Source organism: Dromiciops gliroides, chromosome 3, assembly GCF_019393635.1.
Source record: "Dromiciops gliroides isolate mDroGli1 chromosome 3, mDroGli1.pri, whole genome shotgun sequence".
NCBI lineage: Eukaryota > Metazoa > Chordata > Mammalia > Microbiotheria > Microbiotheriidae > Dromiciops > Dromiciops gliroides.
In genome coordinates, this window is record NC_057863.1 from 446,339,456 (window position 1) to 446,363,646 (window position 24,191).

A 24,191-nucleotide genomic window follows, 5' to 3' on the forward strand; every position below is an offset into this window, starting at 1 on the left:
GAAAAGGACCCACATGTTCAAAAAATATTTATAGCTGCTCTTTTTGTGGTGGCAAGGAATTGGAAATTGAGGGGTTGCCCATCAGTTGGGGAATGGCTGAACAAGTTGTGGTATATGAATGTAATGGAATTCTATTGTGCTGTGAGAAACAACGAGCAGGAGAAATTGAGAGAAATCTGGAAGGACTTGCATAAACTGATGATGAGTGAGATGAGCAGAACCAGAAGAACATTATACACAGTATCATCAACATTGTGTTGATCAACTGTGATGGACTGGATTCTTCTCACCAATACAATGGTACAAGAGAGTTCCAGAGGACTCATGATGGAAAAAGCTCTCCAAATGCAGAAAAAAAAGAACTATGGAATATGGATGCTGACTGAACCATACTATTTCTTTTGTTTTTGGTGCTGTTGTTTTTCTATTTTGAGGTTTTTCTTTATTGCTCTGATTCTTCTCTTATAGCATGACTGATGCAGACATATGTTTAATGTTGTTATGTATGTGTATATGTGTGTATATATATATATATATATATATGTGTGTGTGTGTGTGTGTATGTATATGTGTGGATAGATAGATAGATAGATAGATAGATAGATAGATAGATAGATAGATAGATAGATAGATAGATAGATAGATATAACCTATATGGGATTGCCTGCTGTCTGGGGGAGGGAGGGGAAGGAGGGAGAAAAATCTGAAGTTGAAAATCTTGTATAAACAAATGCTGAAAGCTATCTCTACATGTAACTGGAAAATAATAAAAAAAACTTTTATTTTTAAAAAAGTGATTGTTGGGGGCAGCTAGGTGGTGCAGTGGATAAAGCACCAACCTTGGATTCAGAAGGACCTGAGGTCAAATCTGGCCTCAGACACTTGACATTTACTAGCTGTGTGACCCTGTGTAAGTCACTTAACCCTCATTTCCCTCCCCCCCAAAAAAGTGATTGTGAAACTGATAGCTCAGGATAGGAGTGGTGACAATTTCACAAGCAGAATGAGTTTGCTATTAGGAAAATGTCAACACAATGAATTTTACAAATAAAGTTTTATATAATGAAGTACTTTTTAGCAACTGCAGATAACTGTGGCAATGCACTGCCAGCCTAGTTATAGGTTTTCTAAAACTAATAATTTGATGTTTTCTTTGGCTTCTCAGTAAAAAATTCTCTCTATTGAATAAGTACTTTACACATGTTTGTAGATCACTTCTCTGTTGTTTGCAGAGCATTTCTTACTGGCTGTAACTGGCTTACTCCTCAATGGAAGTTTTCAATGAAAAGCCAGGTAGCTCAGGCCCAGAGCTAAGATGGGGCAATTGAGGCTTTTTTTCCAGGTACCAAAATTATGAGGGTGATTACTTAAATGCTCAGTGCATCCCCTGCAAAAATAGCCAAAAACCAAGGATGCTGTCTTTCTGTTTCCTAAACTATTTTTTTTTAATGTGGGCTTGTGCTTCCTCTTACTTGACCCAAGCTACTTCTGCTCCTTTGTTCTAACATCACATTTAAAAGCACATTTCCTTTTACACACAAATCTTACAGCAATATTTTTAGTTTTGTCTTTGGTTGTGGCGGGGGGGGGGGTGAGGCAAAAATACTACAAACAAGTAGAGTTAATGAATCACATCTTCATTGTAGGTAACTGCCCCAAATTTGAAGCTCAATTCATCTTAACAGCTAGGTTTTAGCCTGTGACCATTATCAATAATAAAACACTCTGACTAACTTCTAGTAACTCACAAAGAGTTCTGCTACAGAAAGGACTGCATTCAACTGCCTAACTCCCAACATCCAAGGCTGGTGGAGGAAATGATTGCCAGAGCATCTTCAAAATCCTCAGTATCAACCAAGACACATGAGCAAGAGGGAGTGATTGCGGCAAGTGAGAAGGCAGTCAAAAATGTCTGGGTAGGCTAAACATTAGGATCAGTTAGGTGGCTCAGTGGATAGAGTGTGGGATTGGGAGTCAGGGAGACCTGAGTTCAAATCCAGCCTCAGAGACTTATTAGCTGTGTGACCCTGGGCAAGTGACAACTTCTGTTTGCCTCAATCCACTGGAAAGGGAAATGGACCTCCAGTATCTTTGCCAAGAAAACCTCCTGGATAGTATGGCTATTGGACAACAAAAAAGCTGAACATTTCTATCCTGAAGGCCTATAAGAAAATTTTTCCCATGAAAAGCTCTGCTCCTAATCCACCTGTAAGCATATCCTGTTAATGTGTCACTTGTTTCCTTCCTATGTCTTCCAACACTCCCTGTTTGTCTTTTATCTTTGAACCCAGTTGCTAAGATTATAAAATGTTCAGATTTTGACCAGATCTTCAATGAATTGATTCAGCACTTTAGATATGTGTGTAGGTGTAGGTGTAGGTATAGGTGTAGGAGTAGGGGTAGGGATAGGGATAGATGTGCATACGTGTATATGTGTGTATATATACATTTATAGCCACATTTATCTTTCTATCTATATATGGATAGGAACTGGACCAGCAATTTCATAGTCTCAGAAATTTCCAGATAGAGGAAAATTCCTCTGACAATGGGGGTAGTCAACTTCTCTGCAATTATCTGTATACTTATGAGTACTTACCCACAAGATGTTGTGGTTCCACATATCCACGAGACAGGAGAACAACAGACATGAGATAGAGATTTGGGAACTCCCATAATTAGTAAGAAAGCTGCAGGCTTATCCTATCATTCACTACTTTTGGGAATCGGGTGACCTTCTACCCTGAGGGTCCTGGACCAGACTGAAAGGATTCCTTTATTCTGAAGACTCTAGAGATATTTTATCAAAACTCAAGTTGCCATTAAGCAAAACTGAGACTGCCAAGAAACTCCAGCTCTCACAAGCTTTCTGTTTGACTAAGTACCCTTGATCAGTTAGTTTAGGGATTTTATAACTTACTTCAATGTATTCATGATTTTATCAGCATTGGAATTCTTTTTGACCAATACAGGTTGCAACCCATTGACAAGTCTTATTTTTTGTCCTCCCATAAATCTTCCATATAGGAGCTACTCAATACACTTCCTCTAATCCAAGATTTCTTAATCTGGGGTCTGTGAACTTTTAAAATTATTTTTAACTGAATTTTAATATACATAATTTCCTCTGTAATCCTCTGTATTTTATAATAAGAATAATGGCATTTGTGTAATGCTTTAAGATTTGCAAAATGCTTCACAAATATTATTTCATTTAATCCTCATAAAAACTCTGGTGAAGAAATTAAGATAGGCAGAAGTCAAATGATTTGCCCAGGGTCTCATAGCTAGTAAGTATATGAGGCTGGATTTGATCTCAGGTCTTCCTGACTCCAAGTCCAGCATTCAAACCACTATGTCATCTGGCTTCCTCTTGTTTTATTTTATGCATTAAATTTTTTTCCAGAAAGTTTCCATAGTTTTCATCAGATTGCCAAAGGGGTCTATGACATAAAAAAAAGGTTAAGAATACCTTTTCTGTGTCTTTTAACACATAGATACCAGGGCAAGAGTGTTTTGCATCTATTCCTCATTATTCCAGTTTTTCCCATCACACAGGCATGAGAGGATATTTTTATGCCATTTCTTGTGTACAAGTAATCATTGATAATATAGTGCCCCTTGCTAAAGACTGCCATTCATCTTTCCATTGTCCCTGGGGTAAGACATGTTGTTCTTTGATTTGTAGCCATACAATATTACCAGAATACTGTTGTTTTTAAAAATATGTTGTTCTGTCAGGGAGCATCTTGGGAATCACTGAAAGCAAGAGACAATTGCTCCAATGCAATCCAACCTGCTCTCTTCCCCCTATACAATCCTAGACCTGCTAGGCATCATTCATCTGCAGTGACATTCCAAGATACATGTCCTAGTGGGCTAGGAAAGGGTAGAGTGTACCCTCTGCATGCCTGCAGACAAAAGACCACAGTGTTTAATCCCTAGTATTACTGTGAGTTAGATTTCACAACTGCTGGTGACAATAATGTCTATCTATCCACAGTTCAATCTTTGCCAACAATTTCCTTTCAATCACACATCTCCAAATCACCTCCATGAAGTGGATCTTACCAAGCCCTGTACTTGACTTCCAAGAAAAAGGCAGAATGTCTCCTGCTTCAAACAGCCCGTGCTCAGGGGTCCCCTTCAACCCAAAGGAGGCAGAAGGGAAGAAACACAAGCGACACAATAATAACTTCATTTGAAGCAAAGAAAATTCTTATTAAGCAAAACCTTAAGCCAAGTACATGGTTCTTTTCCTCAACCGAGATTCCTTCTCTCATAATGGTATATTGCAGCCCATACAAATTTTAAAACAACACAAATGCTACAACAAGTACTAAAGCAATGCCTTCACACATACATATATAAAATTCAAATGAAATTTAGTAACTCCAAGATATTTATGCTACTTTTTTTTAATCTTGGCAGCATACAAAACCATTCTAAAGGAACAAAGGTACATTATACAGAAAACATATGGGGGAAAGGACAGTAGAAGATAAAGAGAGGCTGAAATGGGAAACAGGAATCCTACAGGATAACCAAAGGTAAAAGAGTTAGTCAAAAATAAAAGCTCCTAAAGGCAGCTAGGAAGTGCAGTGGATAGAGTGCCAGGCCTATAATCAGGAATAATCATCTTCCTGAGTTAAAATCTGGCTTCAGACACTTTCTAGCTGAGTGACCCTGGGCAAGTCACTTAACCCTGTTTGCCTCCGTTTCCTTTATCTGTAAAGTGAGCTGGAGAAGGAAATGGCAAACCACTCAAGTATCTTTGCCAAGAAAACACCCAATGATGTCTCGAAAGGTTGGACACAACTTAACAACAATAACAAAAGCTCATAAAAATAGGATGGATGCAGAATGAACACATTCCATTCTTTTGTCTTCCTTAATACTGGTAGTGCTCTTTGCCTGGAAAATTCTCCTTTCTTACCTCTGAATCTTGACATTCCTGATTTCCTTCAAGACTCAGATTCGTATGTCACCTTCTACAAAAGCCTATTTCTAGTCTTCCTGATGGCTACTGCCTTCCCTTCCAAGGTCACCTTGCAACTATTCTGCATGTTCTCTTGAATAAACTTCTTAATGTTACCTGTTCTATCCACCATTACAATGTAAATTCCTTGATAGCAGGAAACAATCTTGCTTTTTCTTTGCATGCTCAGTGTTCAGTAGAGCACCTGCTACACAGTAATTAATAAATTCTTGTTGATTGATTTAAGAAAACTCATAATTATTTCACATCAGAAAATAGCCTGTTGTTTTGAAAGAGACCTCCATGATTTTTCTAAAAGATAAAACGAATGGAAAACAAAATGAAACATACTAACTATATCTACAAAAAATGAATTTATGAATATATACATTTTGACCAGAAGGAAAATGACTGTATTGGAAGAGAGAAAATAATGATATTGCAGAAGCACTGAATTCCAACTGTTTACAAAGAAAAGGAAGGCTTTTAGTTTTTAGCCCATAGTAATTTTGTTGTTGTTGTTGTTGTTGTTTTACATTTTTTTAATGTTAATTTCTATGTCTTCAAGTCTGTGTCTATGGGGCTTTTGGGAAGTGCGTATGAATCCAAGATTCTATTTGCTGTTCATTATAAATAGATGATAACTTGCCATTAGCAAGTTACTTTATTACTAAGAAACTGCAGAGGGGATTACTTCCTTTCTAACATTTCTTCTTCGTGATCCAATATCCTAAGATGCTCTTACAGTTCAATTTAGTCTGCTGCATGTTTTCCACCCTCATTTCACCCTCGTTACCTTTTCATAGTTACTGGTGTCCCTAAGGGAGTACTGATCCTAAGAAAAATCACATTGTGTACCATCCCCACACTTCTTTATGTTGAGGAAATCAGAAGAAATTGAGAGCCAGCCTAGAAGAGAGAAAGGAATCACAAAAGTCCAGAGGAGAATATGCAGGTTGACTTGTGAAAGGAACAAAAGAGGGAGGGAGGAAAATGAAAGGAAGGAAGGAAGGAAGGAAGGAAGGAAGGAAGGAAGGAAGGAAGGAAGGAAGGAAGGAAGGAAGGAAGGAAGGAAGGAAGGAAGGAAGGAAGGAAGGAAGGAAGGAAGGAAGGAAGGGAGGGAGGGAGGGAGGAAGGAAGGAAGGAAGGGAGGGAGGGAGGGAGGGAGGGAGGGAGGGAGGGAGGGAGGGAGGGAGGATGCATTTATTAAGCACTTACTTTTTCCAGGCACTGTGCTAAACATTTTTTAAATAGTATTTCATTTGATCCTCATAACAACCCTTGGATCTAGGTGTAATTATTATCCCCATTTTATAGTTAACAACCCTTGGAGCTAGGTGTAATTATTATCCCCATTTTATAGTTAACAAGACTGAGATTGGAAAAGGTTAAGTAACTGACCCAACAGCTAGTAAGAGTCTAAGGCTGGATTTGAAATCAAGTCTTTCTGACTGTAGGCACAGCAATCTATCCACTGAACTATCTAGATGCTGCAAGTAACACACATGTCTCACTTAACACACAAGGTCATAGAATCATAGAATCATAGAATGCCAGACTTAAGTGGCCTCTCAGACATTTCCTTCTCCAGCTCATTTTACAGATGAGGAAATGAAGGCAAACAGGGTTAAGTGACTTGACCAGGGTCACACAGCTAGTAAGTATCTGCAGATTTGAACTTAGGAAGATGAGTCTTCTTGACTTCAGGCCTGGCACTCCATCCACTGTGCCACCTGGATGCCCAAACTTACACATTATATATGCTTAATAAATATTTGTTAAATTTAACTGAAATTAAACTATTAATGATTAGTTAGTAAGAACAACCATTCAACTAGTTTCAAATCCATCTAACTGCACTTTCATGTCACTGATGCCTCTCCATCTAATCAAGATAGCATGTGAGGCTTCGTTCAATGCTTTGTTGGCATCCTATTAAACTATGAAAAGTAGGGATTCTATAGAGATTATATGTAAAGATATTATATTATATAGAGTGATTCTATAAGAAGGGATAATTTTCCAAATATGGGGCCTACTTACAGTATTTAAGTTCTAAAGCAAAATATAAAAAGAAAGGAGATGTTAAACACAGACACAATCTTTCAATTATTTAGAAATTGACTCCCTATCCCTTTTCTCTCTCTTAAATACACAGGGAGCTTCACTAAAAAAAAAAAAAAAAAAAAAAAAAAAAAAAAGCTCTGGCTCTCAGAACTAGCATCTTATTGCTGAAGAAAGACAGAAATGTTAGGCTATTTAGATTCCAATTAATTTTGCCATTAATGACCGTGTAACTCTGAGTAAGTCAGTGTTTTTTCATAAATTACGATGAAAAATTTGAGGATTAATGAAGATCGTATTAAAAGGAGGCAATAAGGGGGCAACTAGGTGGTGCAGTGGATAAAGCACCAGCCCTGGATTCAGGAGGACCTGAGTTGAAATCCAGCCTCAGACACTTGATACTTACTAGCTGTGTAACCCTGGGCAAGTCATTTAACCCCCATTGCCCCACAAAAAGAAAAGAAAAAAAGGAGGTAATAAGCCAGGACCAAAGTACATACAACAAGAATCCCTATAGTACTTTCCCCCAAATCCAATGTACACAAAAATAAAAGAGAAAATCAGAGGACCCTTGGTGTCCTTGTCACCAATATATTAAAGTACCTGTCATCTTCTCACTATAGGTACCCCCCTAATGAAGGCAGATCATAATCCATCTATTTTTGCCCATCCTATGTGACTATTGTCCACTCCTGTCTATAGTCCTTCACAGGTATCTACCCAGTGCACTAAAATGTTTTCTCTAGTTCCTCTGGCCAATAAATGGGTGGTCTACCTTCCAGTGACCTCTTTGCTTGTTATGTGACTTACACACCCTTTTTTCCATCTCACTAATGGCATCTTTTCTCCTTCACAATTCTCATGGCTTATGAGTTGTAGCCTGCTCCCACCAACCATTCACCTCTCAAGTACTCTGGGGGGATGTTCAACTTGAATTCATCATTAGATTTTGGTATTCTGAGCCTCCACTGATGCCATAAAGCATCAGCAGAAAAATTTTGCTATTAAAAGATGGGCTTTTTTCTGGGAAAAGTTTGAAGTTATTAAAAGTATTGTACACTGTCTGAGGGGCGGCCTAATCCACATGCCTTTTCCTCTTCAACTTCCAACTCATTGTCCATTGTCTGGGCCTGCCCAAGATATGTAGTAATGGACCAATCCCAAAGGCTCTTCCCATGTCATAGTCTGGACAATAAGACTTTTTTTCAGTTGGTTCTCCTGTGTTGATAAGCCCTTTTGAGTGATTATGATTTTCATTTAGGAGGATCTGCAGTTTTCTAGGATTTAATGCAATCAGCTCACTGTCATTGGCAAAGATGAGTATAAACCTCATAATTTTTTCTGATTCTCCTATTCATTTCGACTTTGTACTGTCCATCCTCCATGATGGTAGCAAATAACTTTTCCACACATTTCTTCCTGGTTTTGCCTTGTTTGATTACTAACAAACATAAAGATCATCAACACACTGTAAAAAAAATAAAGGGGGTGAGCATGGCCAAGTCACTTTCTGTTGTAAATCTCTTAAATTACCTTCATGCTGCTTTTTGTTCCATATCTGTAAAAATGAGGATGGTATTTGCTTTATCTGGAGAAGGAAATGACAAATCACTCCAGTATCTTTGCCAGGAAAACCCCAAATGAGGTTATAAAGAGTCAGATACGACTGAAATGACCGAATAACAAAAATTTGTACTGACTACTCTGTAGGACTCCTTTTTGCAACCTTTAAAGGCTTGTGAGTTATATTGAGTTCTTCTTTCTGGATAATAATTTAATTTGATCATCAGGTCAACTTGCTGTGAAATTGATTTGAGGTAGAGAAGAAGAGGAAAGGTCTAGAGCAAGATGATAGTTTTAAGTGGGATCTGTAGATATGCTTTGATCTCTGAAGTCTTGTTAGCCATATGACAACAAGAGATATTCAAGGGAATAGAAAAATATTATTAGGATTCAGAAAGGGAGGTGGGAGAATGAGACAAGCTTTGCTTGCTTTGTAATTGTAATAAGTTTTCAATTTCCCCTAAAGTCAGGTCAACAGCAATACTACCACTAAAAATTACCATGATATATATAGATCTGTATCTATATAGATATGTATCTATATAGATATGTGTGTATAAAACATTTTTACATTTGTTTATAAAATATTTACCAGACCTGTGATAATATGATGCACACACATACATATGTGCTAAATAAAACTTCCAAAATTAAAAATCAAGTTTTTCTAAGACATTTTAGCCTGCACACATAGACAATGTCTATGATGCTATAGACTTTGTCAGTAGTATCACAGTAACTTGCATTAAAATTAAGGTTCTTGGGCTAAATTATTGTTGTGAGTTCCCTTGACTCATGCAGTATTCATGCCATATTCATGTAAGTCTTAGAATGGGGGTTAGCAGAGGAAATAATTCTTAATGAATTGCTTCTATTTGAAATGATGAAATGATAAATCTGATATTTATATAGATCCTCTCAGCAAGTATTTTTATTGTATTGAAAACTGTGGAATGACTTGACATCTTGTAGCTCCTCACTCTCAAAGTTTTCCAACACCCCAAATTGGGGGTAATCATGCTTAAACACAACGGATCAATAGTTGGTTATGTTTAACACGAATGCTTAAAGGTAACCTCCAGTATATTACATTTAATTTAACATGGTTTGGGATGTTTCATCGCCTGAGGCTTAACTCACTGTTGTCACGAGTAGCATGACCAAATTTTGATTATGGAAGTGTGAGTGGCCAGTAGGAAATCTAATACAAATTCCATGCTACGCCCTAACCATCCACCTGAAAGCCAGGCAAAATGGAGGAAAGGGGAGAGAGAACGAGTTTGAGCAGATGGGGAGGGATGGAGAGCCAGCCCATCAGCCAGCAAAACTCCAAGAAGAAAGTAAGTTATATTCTTGCTTACTCTCAATAGTCTAAAATGGGTTTTTCTTGGATGATGGGGGTGGGGGTGGAGAAGGAGGGAGCAGAGAATGATACAGCATTTTAAAAAAAAGAGAGAAATGTGGCAGCTACTGAATGGCACTAAAACCTCAGCCTAAGAAAGGAGCTGCTTCTCCTTGCATTGTGATATACATCTGCCTAATAAAGTTGATGAAACCCCACGAACCTCTAACTTTAAGATCTGAACATTTTTTCTCATCCTTTAAACAGTTAATTCCCTTACCAGTTTCAACCCCAACAGAAATGTCTTAGCTAGAATGTCAACACTAATCATCAGGCTTTGTTCCTAACTCATACCTCTCAAAAGCAATTCTGTGTGCTCAATATCTTTTATGCAAATTGGAAATTTCTGCTTTTCAGGCATTTTCTCTACAGCAACCTTGCTTCTCAGGGGCTGCTTCAACAGACCTGCCTTTTTCTTTAGTCCATATCCCCTCCAGATCTAAGCAAGAAGAGTCCATATCCTAGTCTTTTCAGTCACACAGCAGTGTACTGAAGCTTCTGGGGATCTTAATATCACTTGAGTCAATTTTTTTTTCCTGTGGCAGTCCAAGCTGACAATCCTGTGTGACCAAAAGGGTTCTTCCTTTAGAGAGAGAGTGTGTGTTGATTTTCTTCTATAATGAACCTCCCTTCTCTTCGCCTTCCAAAAACAAAGGCAATAGTAAAAATAATAAGCACAATAAATAACTAGCATGTAACTATGATTCAAATATCATTTAAAGATTTGCAAAGTGATTATATACACATACATATATAATATATTGTGTGTATATATATATATATATATATATATATATATATATATATATATATATATATATATATATATAAAATTCCTGGATACAGTGATACAAACCAGATATATGATATATGATATATACATATACTATATATCATATATCATATATATGCTATGTATCACTGTGTCCAGAAATTAGGATACAAAACAAAAACAAAAAGCATAAATCCACTTGTGCCTTCCATATTCTTCCTTTTCTTAAGCAAATGGACAACAAGAAAGTATGTTAGAATTGTAATAACTAAGTTCCTTTTACTGCCCTCTTCAATCATAACCTAGAGAAAAATGGAAAGACCAAACACCAGTCTTTCAAGTTAATTCTGACTCAAATTTCTCCCTTTAAAAATTCTACTCTCCTTCATTAGTAAATAGAGATATACTCACATCGCTGCCTAAGATAATTCTCTATTACCCTAAAGTGGAGTACTTATGGAGAATGGGACTTTGATCCCAATTTTACAAAGGAGTCTGTCTTCAAATATATGGTTCCAATTTTTCCTTGAATCAATTTTTGGTGTTAAGTAAAGCTATTCAGCATCATATCAATATGGTTTTGTACTAAATGTTACATGAGATGTTACATGAGAAGAAGTCTCCCTTAAAATTCAAGTGGAAACAGCTTGAATATGAATTCTACACTGTATCCCTTACCAATTTGTAACACAAAACCTACTGCAAGATAATCAAAAATGATGAGCAAAAATATGACACAAAGGAGATAGATACCTCTTCTGGGGCTTTGGCCTTGCTTCTTACTATTTAGGCTTAATATGAATGCTATAACATGACTGGTGGAGGAAGATGTCAAAGCTTTAGCAGTGTGAAGACATTTGTCTACCAAGCAGCATTCCTCATTTTGAACCTTCTAAAATTTCTCCCAAGTACTGCTGCAGTTTTATAAATTCCTCCTTTTACCCCTTTGAAAAATTTCTATTTCAATTGTCAAAAGGGATGTGAATACTTGTAGAAGAATATGCATCAAAATTGACAAGGCTGTGAATGAGTGAGAGTAGGCAGGAAGGAAAAAATGCATCTCATCAATGTCTCAGCACATTGCTCATTCAAATAACTTCTGTTAAGTTCATCTGCATTATAGTACCACATGCCCGGCAGGTCAGCAATCATTTCTAGCACTTAATAAATCATTATTGAGTTGAATTGAAAACACACACATATACACACACACAAACTTGCCTTTACTCAAGAACCAATGAAAGATTGAAATTCAGTTTCCTTTTTTATCATAAATTTATGTTTGTTTACTGAAAGGAAAAAAAATTGTTGATCTTTTATACTTGATCTTGCAATTTGCATGGTCACTAATAATCACTGGAGCAACTTAGGAGAAGTCACCTATTATATGAATTCTTGTTCCATTCTTATGACAAGGAAACACCTATGGTATGATTATTATTAAATAGCTATGGCTTACAGTTTCCTCTCTATGCTGTGTTATTATCCACCTTCATTAATTTATCCAACTCCATCTCTTCCCTTTCCATATGTTTGCCTTTTGCACTACTTCATAACACAATACTTCTCCTCTATCTTAGAAGTAGCTTAAATAGGTAGTTATGTTATCAGACTGGCACAAGGAGCCAGATGGCACAAAGCAAAACTAGACATGGGGGAAGGGAATGGAGTGTCTCAATCTTTGTTCACCACATTCTTCCTCAAAATTTTGAAAATTCACTTATTGCAAAAATTCATAAGTACACACTATTGAAGCATTAAATTCTAAGAACAATGATTGAAGAATAAAGCATAGTCACTAATTTCAAGAGTGAAGATGTATTTAAGGAAAAGTTAACAAAGAAAGATAGCCTATATGATTCGCTGCCAAGCAAGTATTCTAGAAAAGAGGGTTTGGATGAAGGAGAAATACAGTTTCAAAGAAGACAAAAAGACTTGAGATGAACCTTGAAGGATTGAGAGAATGTATATTGAAAGAAGAGCAGCCCAGTGGGAGACACAACATTCAATTTAATTAAATTCAACACACATTTCTTTTATATCATTTATAAAACACTATAATAAAAATAAGGAATGGTTCCTGACCCCAAGGACCTTAAAGTCAAAAAGAGTAAATAATGTATACAAATACATTTAGCTAGGGAGAAAAGGAGAGATTCAGGAGCCTCTAAGAAGGAAGTAGCATTTGAAAAAAATACAATATCCATCTTTTCTTATGGTATAGGATCATAGAATATCAAAAGAGATACACTAATTCAACTCCTACCAAATTCATTAATGTGGTCTATAATATTCCGAACAAATGGTCCTCCAACCTCTGTTAAAAGACATCCAATAACAGGAAACTCTTCATCAAGTCTGCCCATTCCATTTTTGCACAGCTCTAAATGTTAGGAAGTTTTGAAATGACCAAATTGAAATTTCTCCCTGTAACTTCTACCATTGATCTTAGTTTTGTTCTATATCCCCAGATAGAACAGGGATATGCCATTTATTTTTTCATTGCACATAAAATTTCTGTTGTCCACAATAGTTCCTCACTGCCAAGTGCAGTCACTGAGTGTTCATCAGAATGGGAGAGATATGATTAAAGTAATTGCTTGGGAAGATTAATTTGCCAGTAGGCTATAGAACAGACAAGAGAAGGGAGTGCCTAGATGTAAGGAAATTGGCAGACTAGTTCATTACAATAATTTGGCAAAGTATTAATAGAGGAAACTATGGTAATATAGGAATGGAAAGGAAAGGAAGAGATGGCTGTGGAAGACAGATTAAGAATCAATGAAATCTGGTGATTGATTGGATATAACTGGTGACGAGGAAGGAGAAGTTGGGGAAGAGAAGGGAGGGAAATACATGTTAAAAATAACCACTTAACTGAAGAGTTGTAGAGAAAGTTTTGAACTAATTCAATTGGAGTAATTGCATTATATTTGTAATTATTAGAATGAATAAGTTCTCTACAATGGGCAATATAGAATGAAAACAACAAAAGGTTAATGACTGAGACTTTAGGAGAATGGCCACAATTGACAGACAGAAGGACAACAATGAGGAAAACAAAGAAGGGTCAGAAAGGTAGGAGAAAATAGGATATTATCACATCATACTATCTAAGGAAGAGAAAGGTTTCAAGAAAAAGGATGTGGTCAAAACTGGCAAGTGGAAAGGAAATAAGGGGAGAGAATAAGCATTTATATAGAATTTACTGTATGCCAGGCACTGTTCTAAGTGCTATACAAATATTATCTCTTTTGATCTTCACAACAATGCTGTAAAGTTGGTGTTGTTATTATCCTCGTTTGTACAACTGATGAAATGGCAAACTAAGGTTAAGTAAGTTTCCAGTGTCACAAAACTAGGAAGTGACTGAGGATGGATTTGAACTCAGGTCTTCCTTGACTCTGGACTCAGCACTCTATACACTGTGCCACTTAGCATTCACTGAAAGAAGTAAAATAAACTCAAAACTGAGAAAAAACATTAGACTTAAGATGAGGTTAGTGGAGACCTACAATAATGTGGGTTTTTTAAATAATTTTGTTTTAAGAGTAAAATGGGAGTTGAAACCAGGTTGCATGGGATTAAGTATTATATATTATATATAAGTATAATATATATATTATATATTATACTTATTATATAAGTATTATAATTATACTTAATGATAAGTAAGCAGGTACTGAGCATTCATTGGAGAGATTTGGTACTAAAAGGGAAGATGAAAACTTGGTGCTTAAGAAGACTAGAGGTTTAAAATAGCTATTTTGAGCAATATTAGGGAATTAACATGATATGAAAAGGATTATAGAAAAGCAGTAAGGGTCAAGTTGAAGTTAAAAAGCAGATTAAAAAATAAAAATTTATAGAAGGAAGGAATTTTGGACAATTCTCTGCTGTGGATGATTCTTAAGGAATGTTCTTCCACCTAATCAGGAGCAGAGAAATTGATAAGTGGGAATGATCCTGAGTTGGGGATTGGCACTACAGGTACCTGTCAGAAGGTCAAGAGAGATAATAAGTCTAATGTGTCAGGGAAGGAAGAATTAAAGTGACTGAGAAGAGATTTCAGGGCAGGCAAAGAATAACCTGTGTTTGGAAAGCACTATAGCCAACATACATGAATTGGAAGAAGTCAAACAATTCGATTTTTCAGTAAATCTGTTAAATTTATTGATGGTGAGAAGCATAAGAGAGTGTGAGGAAGAAGTGACTAACAAAGACACAAAACTGAAGATCTTGCAGATGGATAGAATAGGACCATGCTACAGTAAGACTGGTAGAATCATTATCCTTGAAATGTGCTTGTCCAGCTCCATCTTTTTGTAGTTACACTGTTCTCTTCCACATAGAATATACCTTATCTGAATCCCACTCATTCTGTAAATCTTAAATCCCAACTCCTAAAAAAGCATCTTTACTGACCATATTCGGCCCACATTGCTTTCTCCCTCTTCTGGATTCTTACAACCTTTCTTGTCTTTATTAATACTGCCTTATATTGTTAGCAATATCCATACATGAATTGTTATGTCTTATCTCCTCCATTAGATTGTGTAAGTTCCCCAAAGAATGGAACTATCTTCTTATTTCTTTGTTTCTCCTACACCACCCAGTACTGTACTCTGTATAGTAAAGATGCTCAATAAATATGTTGATTGACTAATTAATAACAAAAGCTGGGATGGGTCCATTCACGTCACGGTTGATATTGCATGGAGATGGTCAATAGAATCCAGGAAGGCAAGGTCCTTTGAGATTCAGATGTCTGATGGACCATCAACACAGATGCTGAAATCACCAAGGATCTTCACAGGGGGGAATTTAAATAAATAAATGAATGAATGAAATTACACACACACACACACACACACTCACACATATATACACTTATATACACATATATCAAGGTACTTAAATGCTAGATGAATGGTCAGGAAGATTTGGAGATATTAGCATAACCAGGCTACAGAAATATAAAATTAAAAGTCGCAGAGGTATAGTGGCAGATCAGTGATCCAAAAATGACAATGGAGGGGTAAGAAGATAAGTAATCCCTGCTGACAACTTGTATAGGGTCCTGGGGAAAAGCAAGGCTTCTATTGAAGAGAGTATCAGAGGATAGAAAGGTATCACCTAAAGTAAGAAGATAGAACAAGGTAAGGAAAAGGTTGAGAATAACCAGAGGAAGAGGTTCATAGAACACAGGAGGAGAGAGGAATAAGGAAATTGACTAGGAAAAAACAAGGGACATGAAACTAAGGAATGTACAGTGGTTCTGGAGTCAGAGGACATGGGTTCAAATACCTCTTCTGATGCTTGCTACCTATGTGAACCTGGGAAAGTCATAATCTCCCAGGGTCTCAGGTTCTTTGCAAAATAAAGGGGTTGGACTGGACTGGTAAGCATTAGATCCATGATCCTGTGACTGGCAGGGTTTTCTGGAAAGGAATAGGAATTTAAAAGGAGGTAACAAGGACAAAGGGCTTTGTGGATACTAACAAATATGGAGATCTGATAAGGGAAAAAACAGGCTGGGACGTAGAGAGCAGATAATTTAGTAGCAAGAAAAAAATATGGTGCACAGAGTCTATATACTCAAGAAAGCTAGAAATTAGGAGAAAGGGAGGGAATTCATAAGGGCAAAAGGAAGAAATTACATATACTCAAGTACACAAAGCCCAACCCAAATAATCTAGATATAATAGTAGCATGATAATGCCAGTAGATACTCTAGTTACTGAACACAAGCAAAAAGCAGGACTTCCTGAGCAGTGTGTGTGTGTGTGTGTGTGTGTGTGTGTGTGTGTGTGTGTGTGTGTTTGTTTTGGTGGGGAGGGAGGAAAGTAGGCAAGGAGTTCTGGAATTTGACTAGCAGCTTAGATGTGTGTGTGTGTGTGTGTGTGTGTGTGTGTGTGTGTGTGTTTTGGTGGGGAAGGAGGAAGGTAGGCAAAGAGTTCTGGAATTTGACTAGCAGCTTAGATACACAAACCTTCCCTTGATAATTAACTACCACTAACTCTAATTATAAGAAGGATTCTGTGTATTATATTTACTATGTTGCTTTTCTGGAGCTTCTAACAATTCTGACTGCTCAGAGACCTTTCCAACCCTCTCAAGATAGGAAGGAGTTCAAAAAGATCAAAGAAAAAGGAAAAGAATCAAATGTACAAAAATGTTTACAGCAGCTCTTTTTGTATTGGCAAAGAATTGGAAATTGAAGGGACATCCATCAATTGAAGAATGGTTGATCAAGTTGTAGTAGATGATTGTGATGGAATGCTATTGTACTATAAGAAATGATGAACAGGATGCTTTCAGAAAAACCTGGGAAGACTTACACGAATTGATGCAAAGTGAAATGGGCAGAACCAGAAGAACATTATACATAGTAATAGAAATATTGTATGATGATTAACTGTGAATGACTTAGTTATTCTTAGCAACATAATGATCTGAAGAACTTAAGATGAACAATGCTATTCACCTCCATGGAAAGACTCGATGGAGTCTGAGTATAGATCGAAGCATACTTTTAAAACTTTATTATTCTTGGATTTTTATTTTTGGTCTGTGTTATCTTTTGCACTTTGGCTAATGTGGAAATGCTTTGCATGAGTGCACATGTATAATCTATATCAAACTACTTGCCTTCTCAAAGAAGGGAGAAGAAAGGAAGGGAATTTGGAACTTAAAATCTTTAAAAATGAACATGGGGGAAGCTAGGTGGTGCAGTGGATAGAGTACCGGCACTGGAGTCAGGAGGACCTGAGTTCAAATCCGGCCTCAGACAATTGACACTTACTAGCTGTGTGACCCTGGGCAAGTCACTTAACCCCAATTGCCCCACCAAAAAAAAATGAACATCAATTTTTTGTTTACATGTAATTGAGAAAAATTAAAAATAAACAACACATGTACTAAGAAAAAGATTAGGAAAGAGTCTATGGTTCCAGCCCTAGGAGTATATTGTTATATTAATGTGCTTCTAATTCATTCATTCTTAAAATTAAATTTCACTTGAAGCATTAGATTTCAACTGCTGGAATATTTTTTCTGGCATAACTGAAAGCCAAACCTTGGGGCGCAAAATCCTGTCAGTATGAAAAGGCATCTCAGGCTAAAAATAGAAAGGGCTTCTATTGAACTAGAGTTGGAACTGAGAGCACTATTGTTTAAATTATCAAGTATGAAGGCAAAGTTCCCCAAAGAGAGAATTGTCAGAGTAAGGAACTCTAGTATCCCCCAGGAATGGGACAAACTCCACTGAAGTTAAATACTAAACTTGGTATCTTAACTATAAGCAGAAATCTTTTCTTCTCAGTGAATAGGTTGGATATCTTAATACTTTTGTCTCATTTCTATATTTTCTGTGAGATAATAATTTCTTGTATATGAGCATATCATTAAAATTACAGAGCCATAAGGCATCTTTAAAAGTCATATAGCACATCCCCATCTCCTGGTAATATCAAACCCAACTCACCCCAAAAAGATGGCTGTCTATCATTTCCTTAAACTCTTCAGAAAAGAGGATGCTACAACCTCCAGTGATATTTATTAGGTCCCAACATCTCACAACTCTGACAATCAAGAATTTGTTTTCTCTTCTCTAAACTAGGTCTCTTCCACTGTAACCAATGTAAGCTTTGTTAGTTTATTACCCCCCCCTTTCTTTCTCCAAAATATATTTAATTCATTCTATTTCAAGGTACAGACAACCAGAGAATTAGTCACTGTCACAGTTGTGTCACTTTCCTCTGTTTTGAGTCACTTGATTAACTAATCAACAAACATTTATTAAGCACCTAAAACCCGATTAAATTCTTCCAATATTTAGCTTAGACACTCTTGTAATCTACTCTAGCTTTTGTTTGCTGTATGGGCCCTTAATATTTGCTGGAGGGTTTTTCTTTCTAGAAATTTGCTGTAAATGGAATGAAACTCTTACTTTCATACTTAAGCATTACATGTAGTAGGTGCTTAATAAATGTTTGTCAGATTGAACTGAAGGTGAAAAAAAAGTTTTTAAAAGTTTCCTAAAAAATATATTCCAGAATACCATAGAATGAGAAGCAACTACTTACATGCTCTCACAGAACCTAGTAAGAGTGCTGGGCTTCTCCTGGTTGCGTCTCTGTCGGAACCAGCGCTGGATACTACGAACATCCCAATCTAACTGCTTGGAAAGACCTTCCAGTCTCTTCTCATCTGGATGCTACAAAACAAGGTATCAGAAAATTATCATCAATCCATTTTTTCAACTTCATAAATTCCCCTTAGGTAATTATAACTACATCTAATTTGATCATTTATTAGCTGCTTACTTAGATTTATATGCACAACTTTGAAGAAAACTTCACTATAAAATTATTAATAATCTTTTAAGCAAAACAGCTCAAACAAACTCAGTTTCTCTTAAAATAAAAATAGGGCTGAGTCTTATTCTTCTCCTGCCAACTCTAACTGTAAGAATCAGAATGTTAAAGAATAAATACATAAATGGATGGATGGATGGATGGATGAATGGACAACAAAATAGCATAAGTGCCCCACATTGTCCCCTAATAAAGGTCAGGCCATTGCCTGGCATTTAAGGTCCTTCAAAGTATGTATCCAAAATACCTTACAGTATTTTATTAATCCTTTCCACACAGTCAAATCTAATAAAATTGATTTCTCCCTATTCCCAATATGTCCCACATTCTCTTATATTCTTAAAAATTACTGTCAAACTGGGGAAACAATGAAAGTTGTGAGTTTCAGCATTTCTTAAAATTTCATATTTATCTGTATTGTACTATATCCTTTTTTGCAACATCAGAGGCATACACTGGTGATCCTTGTTGACATGATTCTGGCATGGTAGAGTCACATTTAGAAGAAAGATGGAATGTTTCTCAAGAGATTTTCAGTTTGGAAATTTGTAAAAGATAATCTCATTTCTTTCCTCATCTTCCAGATTAGAAAGGGGAAATCGCATCAATTAGAGTAGGCTAAAGACAGAAGACATAGGTTCTCATATCAGCTCTATCACTGGGGAGCTATATTACACTGGAAATGTAGCTTGTTTAGGCTTTGCCTCAATTTTCCTATCTTGTAAATGTAGATGATAAAGCCTGTTCTATTTCACAACTTCAGAATGGTGCCATAAGGACAAGATAAAGCAGTAAATGTGACAGTGCTTAAAAAAACAAATTAAAAGGTACTATAATTTTTTATTTATTTTAACTTAGCATTTTATTTTTCCCAATTACATATAAAAACAATTTTTACCATCCATTTTTTGTTTGTTTTTGTTTTTGTTTTTTTGTGGGGTAATGAGGGTTAAGTGATTTGCCCAGGGTCGCACAGCTAGTAAGTGTCAAGGGTCTGAAGCCAAATTTGAACTCAGGTCCTCTTGAATCCAGGGCCAGTGCTTTATCCACTGCGCCATCTGGCTGCCCCCAATTTACCATCCATTTTTAAAACTTTGTATTCCAAGTTCTCTCTCTTCCTCCCTCCTCATCCCCCTTTGAGAAGACAAGCGATTAATATGCTATATATGTGTAGCCATGTAAAACATTTCCATATTAGTCTTGTTATGAAAGAAAACAGAAAAAAAACTTAAGAAAAATAAAGTAAAAAATATACTTCAATCTGTATTCAGAAACCATCAGTTCTTTCTCTGGGGATAGATAGCATTTTTCATCAAAAGTCCTTCAGAGTCATCTTGGGTCATTGTGTTGCTGAGAATAGCTAATCATCTTACAGTAATATTGCTGTTACTTTGTACATTTCACTTTCTATCAGCTCATGTAAGTCTTTCCAGGTTTTTCTGAAAGCATCCTGCTCACCATTTCTTATAGCACAATACTATTCCATCAAAATTACATACTACAATTTGTTTGGCCATTCCCCAATTGATGGGCATCTCCTCAATTTCCAAACCTTTGCTACTAGAAAAGAGGTGCTACAAATATTTTTGTACATATAGGTCCAAAAATGTAATATTATTGGTATTTTATTTAGTTTTTTCCTCCAGTACAAACTATAACTCAATACCATGCCACTGAATTCTGAATGGTGGCAACAAAAGTAGCCAATAGGGTTAGGTTAGAGAAGGAACTCACAAAAGGGAAAAAAGGGAGGGATAGATGAATTTAAAGGATAATGTCATGTATTTAAAGATAAAAACAAACTCAAACTATATAAAACTATTTAGATGGCTCTGTGATTAGAGTGTTGGAGTCATGAAGACTTAAGCTTAGATCCTGCCTCAGATACTTATTAGCTGTGTGACTGAGCAAACCATTTAACTTTTTTCAGCCTCGGTTTCCTTACTTGTTTAATAGGGATAATAATTGTGCCTACCTCAAGAGTTGTTATAATCAATTACACAGAAAACACTTTGCAAACCTTAAAAGCACTAAATAAAATCTATATCTTAAATACAAAATCAACAGCTTAAGCAAAGGCATTGAAAACAAAACAGAAAAAAAAAATCCTCCTCTTATGCAACACCACTTTTTGCCACAGTCAAAAAAGATATACAGAAATTAGAGAAGATCAATAAAAGAATAATTAAAAAGAGGAGATATGGCTGCTATATAAGGACAAAATAAAAAGATAAGGAATCCAAGCTAGAAAGATAAGGAGAGACATATAGTCATGGACAGCCTGGATATTATTAATTTATTCACCAAATCCCATAATCCCACAATGTTTTCTTACATCCTTGAAAATTTAAGTGAGGTACATTCTGTTCATAACCTTGACACATTTTCTGTTTAAACAAATATTGTGACATTCTGTGGTTGAGTTTATCATTGTTTACTTTCTAAGTGTTAAAGCCTTCGTATGCCATCCTCAACATTTTTATATATCAATTTTTATATTATGTATTTATAACAACATTCCAATGCATAACTTTACACTTTTAGTTTTAATATTTTTATAAAATATAAAATGTCATAAATATTAAGATGAAGTGATTTTATAGTATGATGAAAATATGAATTATCTTCAACTTCTATTAATGCTGTTTTCATAGCAAAAGAAGAAGGCTTTAATTGACATTTAGACTGAAAGTTTTATAACCTGATCTGTTTGTTTTTTGAAGGAGCTGTATTGACTTTAGGATTTTAGGAGTTACTTAAGAAAATGCAGGTAAAACTAGTTTTAAAAATCTTAACTACTTGCAGATATTTCTGGAATTTGATGGGAAGATGAAGCATTTACCTTTCCTCTTGATTTTTTTTGTTTGGTTTGCTTTTGTTTGGTTTTGTTTTGTTTTTGCAGGGCAATGAGGGTTAAGTGACTTGCCCAGGATCACACAGCTAGGAAGTGTCAAGTGTCTGAGGCCAGATTTGAACTTAGGTCCTCCTGAATCCAGGGCCAGTGCTTTATCCACTGCACCATTTAGCTGCCCCCTACCTTTCTTCTTAATAATTCATTTAAATCCTCTTATTCTGTACTTTTAAGCATGTTTATAAGGAGAATTAATTATTGGTTGTGATCTATATCTACTGAGTAATGAATCTCAAAATTGGTGACCTCTTATATTCAACAATTAAAAAAAACACAACAACAAGCATTTTGAAAATGAAAGGTCTTCATTTGAACAGAGGCCAGATATTTTAAATGCCCCTGAAAGCATTGCTTTCAGAAGTATGCCATTGTGTTGGGATGTAAGTCTTAGAATGAAAAATAGTAAACAGGAATGTAAACTTTCCACCATGCATAGGACAAATTTGTCCATTATAAAATGACATATATAAATGTGTTAGATTCAAGTGTTTAGATTAAGCACAATTAGACATGCATAGGACAAAAATGCTTATCACAAAAATTACCCTTAATCAAAGATATATTTGTCCATGCATGCTTCATTGTCTTTTGGATGCAGTTGTGTTTTGCAGAACTGAGATGATTTTCTACTTTCCAGTTCCTAGCACTTTACATTTAACACCTTTCAGTCCTGGAGGGTGGTGGTAGAGTGGAAATAGCTGTCTATTGTAGTGCCCTAGTACAATTTGGAAATGCAGCATTCTTGGCTGCTGGACTGTATGTAATAGCTACAAGGTGGTGGCAGTGATGATATTGGTTGTGAATAACAGAGAAAACTACCTCTAAAGCAATCTGACCTCTTTTCCTAATTAACATTCGTAAGAGTACATACTTTTCCTTCTGTCATCAAAATCATTTAAGAAATTTTCTGACTCGACAACATTTTCCCTACCCTCAGAGAAAGCAGTATATCTCTCTTCCCCCTCCCCTCCATTGGGATGTAATTTTAAATACATAAGATGAGAGTTTATCTTTTTAAGAAGATGGTATTGGTTAGTGGAGCAGTAGCAAATACATATAATTCTTGTCCTAAGTGTGTTATAAGATTTGTGACATAGACTCCTGCATTCATTATCCTCAATGTAATGGGATTCCTAGGTAGCCTCATACTTATAAGGCTTCATAGGTCTCGCACTGAAAGTTAGATGGAGTGAGGACTCTAGGTTATAGCTTATATTGAAGCAATTTGAGGAGAGACTATGTGTAGGGCTGTAAATGTTAGGACTTTTGATAACTGTTTTAGATGCTGTTGCCTATGGCTGTTTCAACCTGTGCCTTATGGAATAGGACAGAACCTTCTTTAAAACTCCCAAGATAGTATTTTTTGATCAGGGAAAAGGAGATAACTTAATATTTCAGAAGTCTGTTGATTTATTTAACTGCCTATTAAAGAGAAACTCTGAAGAAGAGTAATATGGAATCTTGTATTTTGTCCTATTTAATGCCTCTCTCCATATAAAGTATTTAGAACTATCTTGGATTTTATTAAATGCATACCTTTTCCTTTTATCTTTAAAGCGATAATTCACTTCTTTGAGTTAGAATAATGTATGTTTTCTTTAAAGAGCAGCATGTTCACTTAGTTGATCTAAAACCCTAAGAAACATGATTTTATATTATTAAATAATTTGGTGGACAGGAACTTTTACAGAATATATCCTTATAGGGACCCAGAATATTTCCCCTCTAATATAAAAAGTTGTTTCTGATTGGTGTATAGTATTTGCTATATTTTTGTATCACTGTAATGTCAAGACATTGTGTATAAATATGCATATGTCCTGAATATGGGAAACAACTGTTTGAAGAATTTTCATTACTTGAAAAATTGATGTATACTGTGCCTTAATGTTTCTTCTTACTTTTCATAAAATTATTAAGTTGTGGTGGGGAAAAGAAAACTTAAATGAGGTAAGCTTGGGATTAAAAAAAATCTAAAAGTCTCCATTACCCCCTAGAAGTTCTATAGACAGTAAGCAAAAATGGATTTTTTTTTTTAGTGAGGCAATTGGGGTTAAGTGACTTGCCCAAGATCACATAGCTAGTAAGTGTTAAGTGTCTGAGGCCGGATTTGAACCCAGGTA

The 24,191-nt window shown here is 35.9% G+C and overlaps 1 protein-coding gene across 2 annotated transcripts in view; it reads right to left on the minus strand.

The window, feature by feature from the left end:
* Positions 1-24,191, minus strand: part of CERS6 (ceramide synthase 6) — a 317,556-nt gene that overhangs the window by 216,381 nt on the left and 76,984 nt on the right. For both annotated transcript variants that reach the window (XM_043995602.1, XM_043995601.1), the window contains exon 3: positions 18,867-18,997. In XM_043995602.1, coding sequence (XP_043851537.1) covers positions 18,867-18,997 — 131 coding nt within the window. The remainder of the gene's footprint in view (positions 1-18,866; positions 18,998-24,191) is intronic.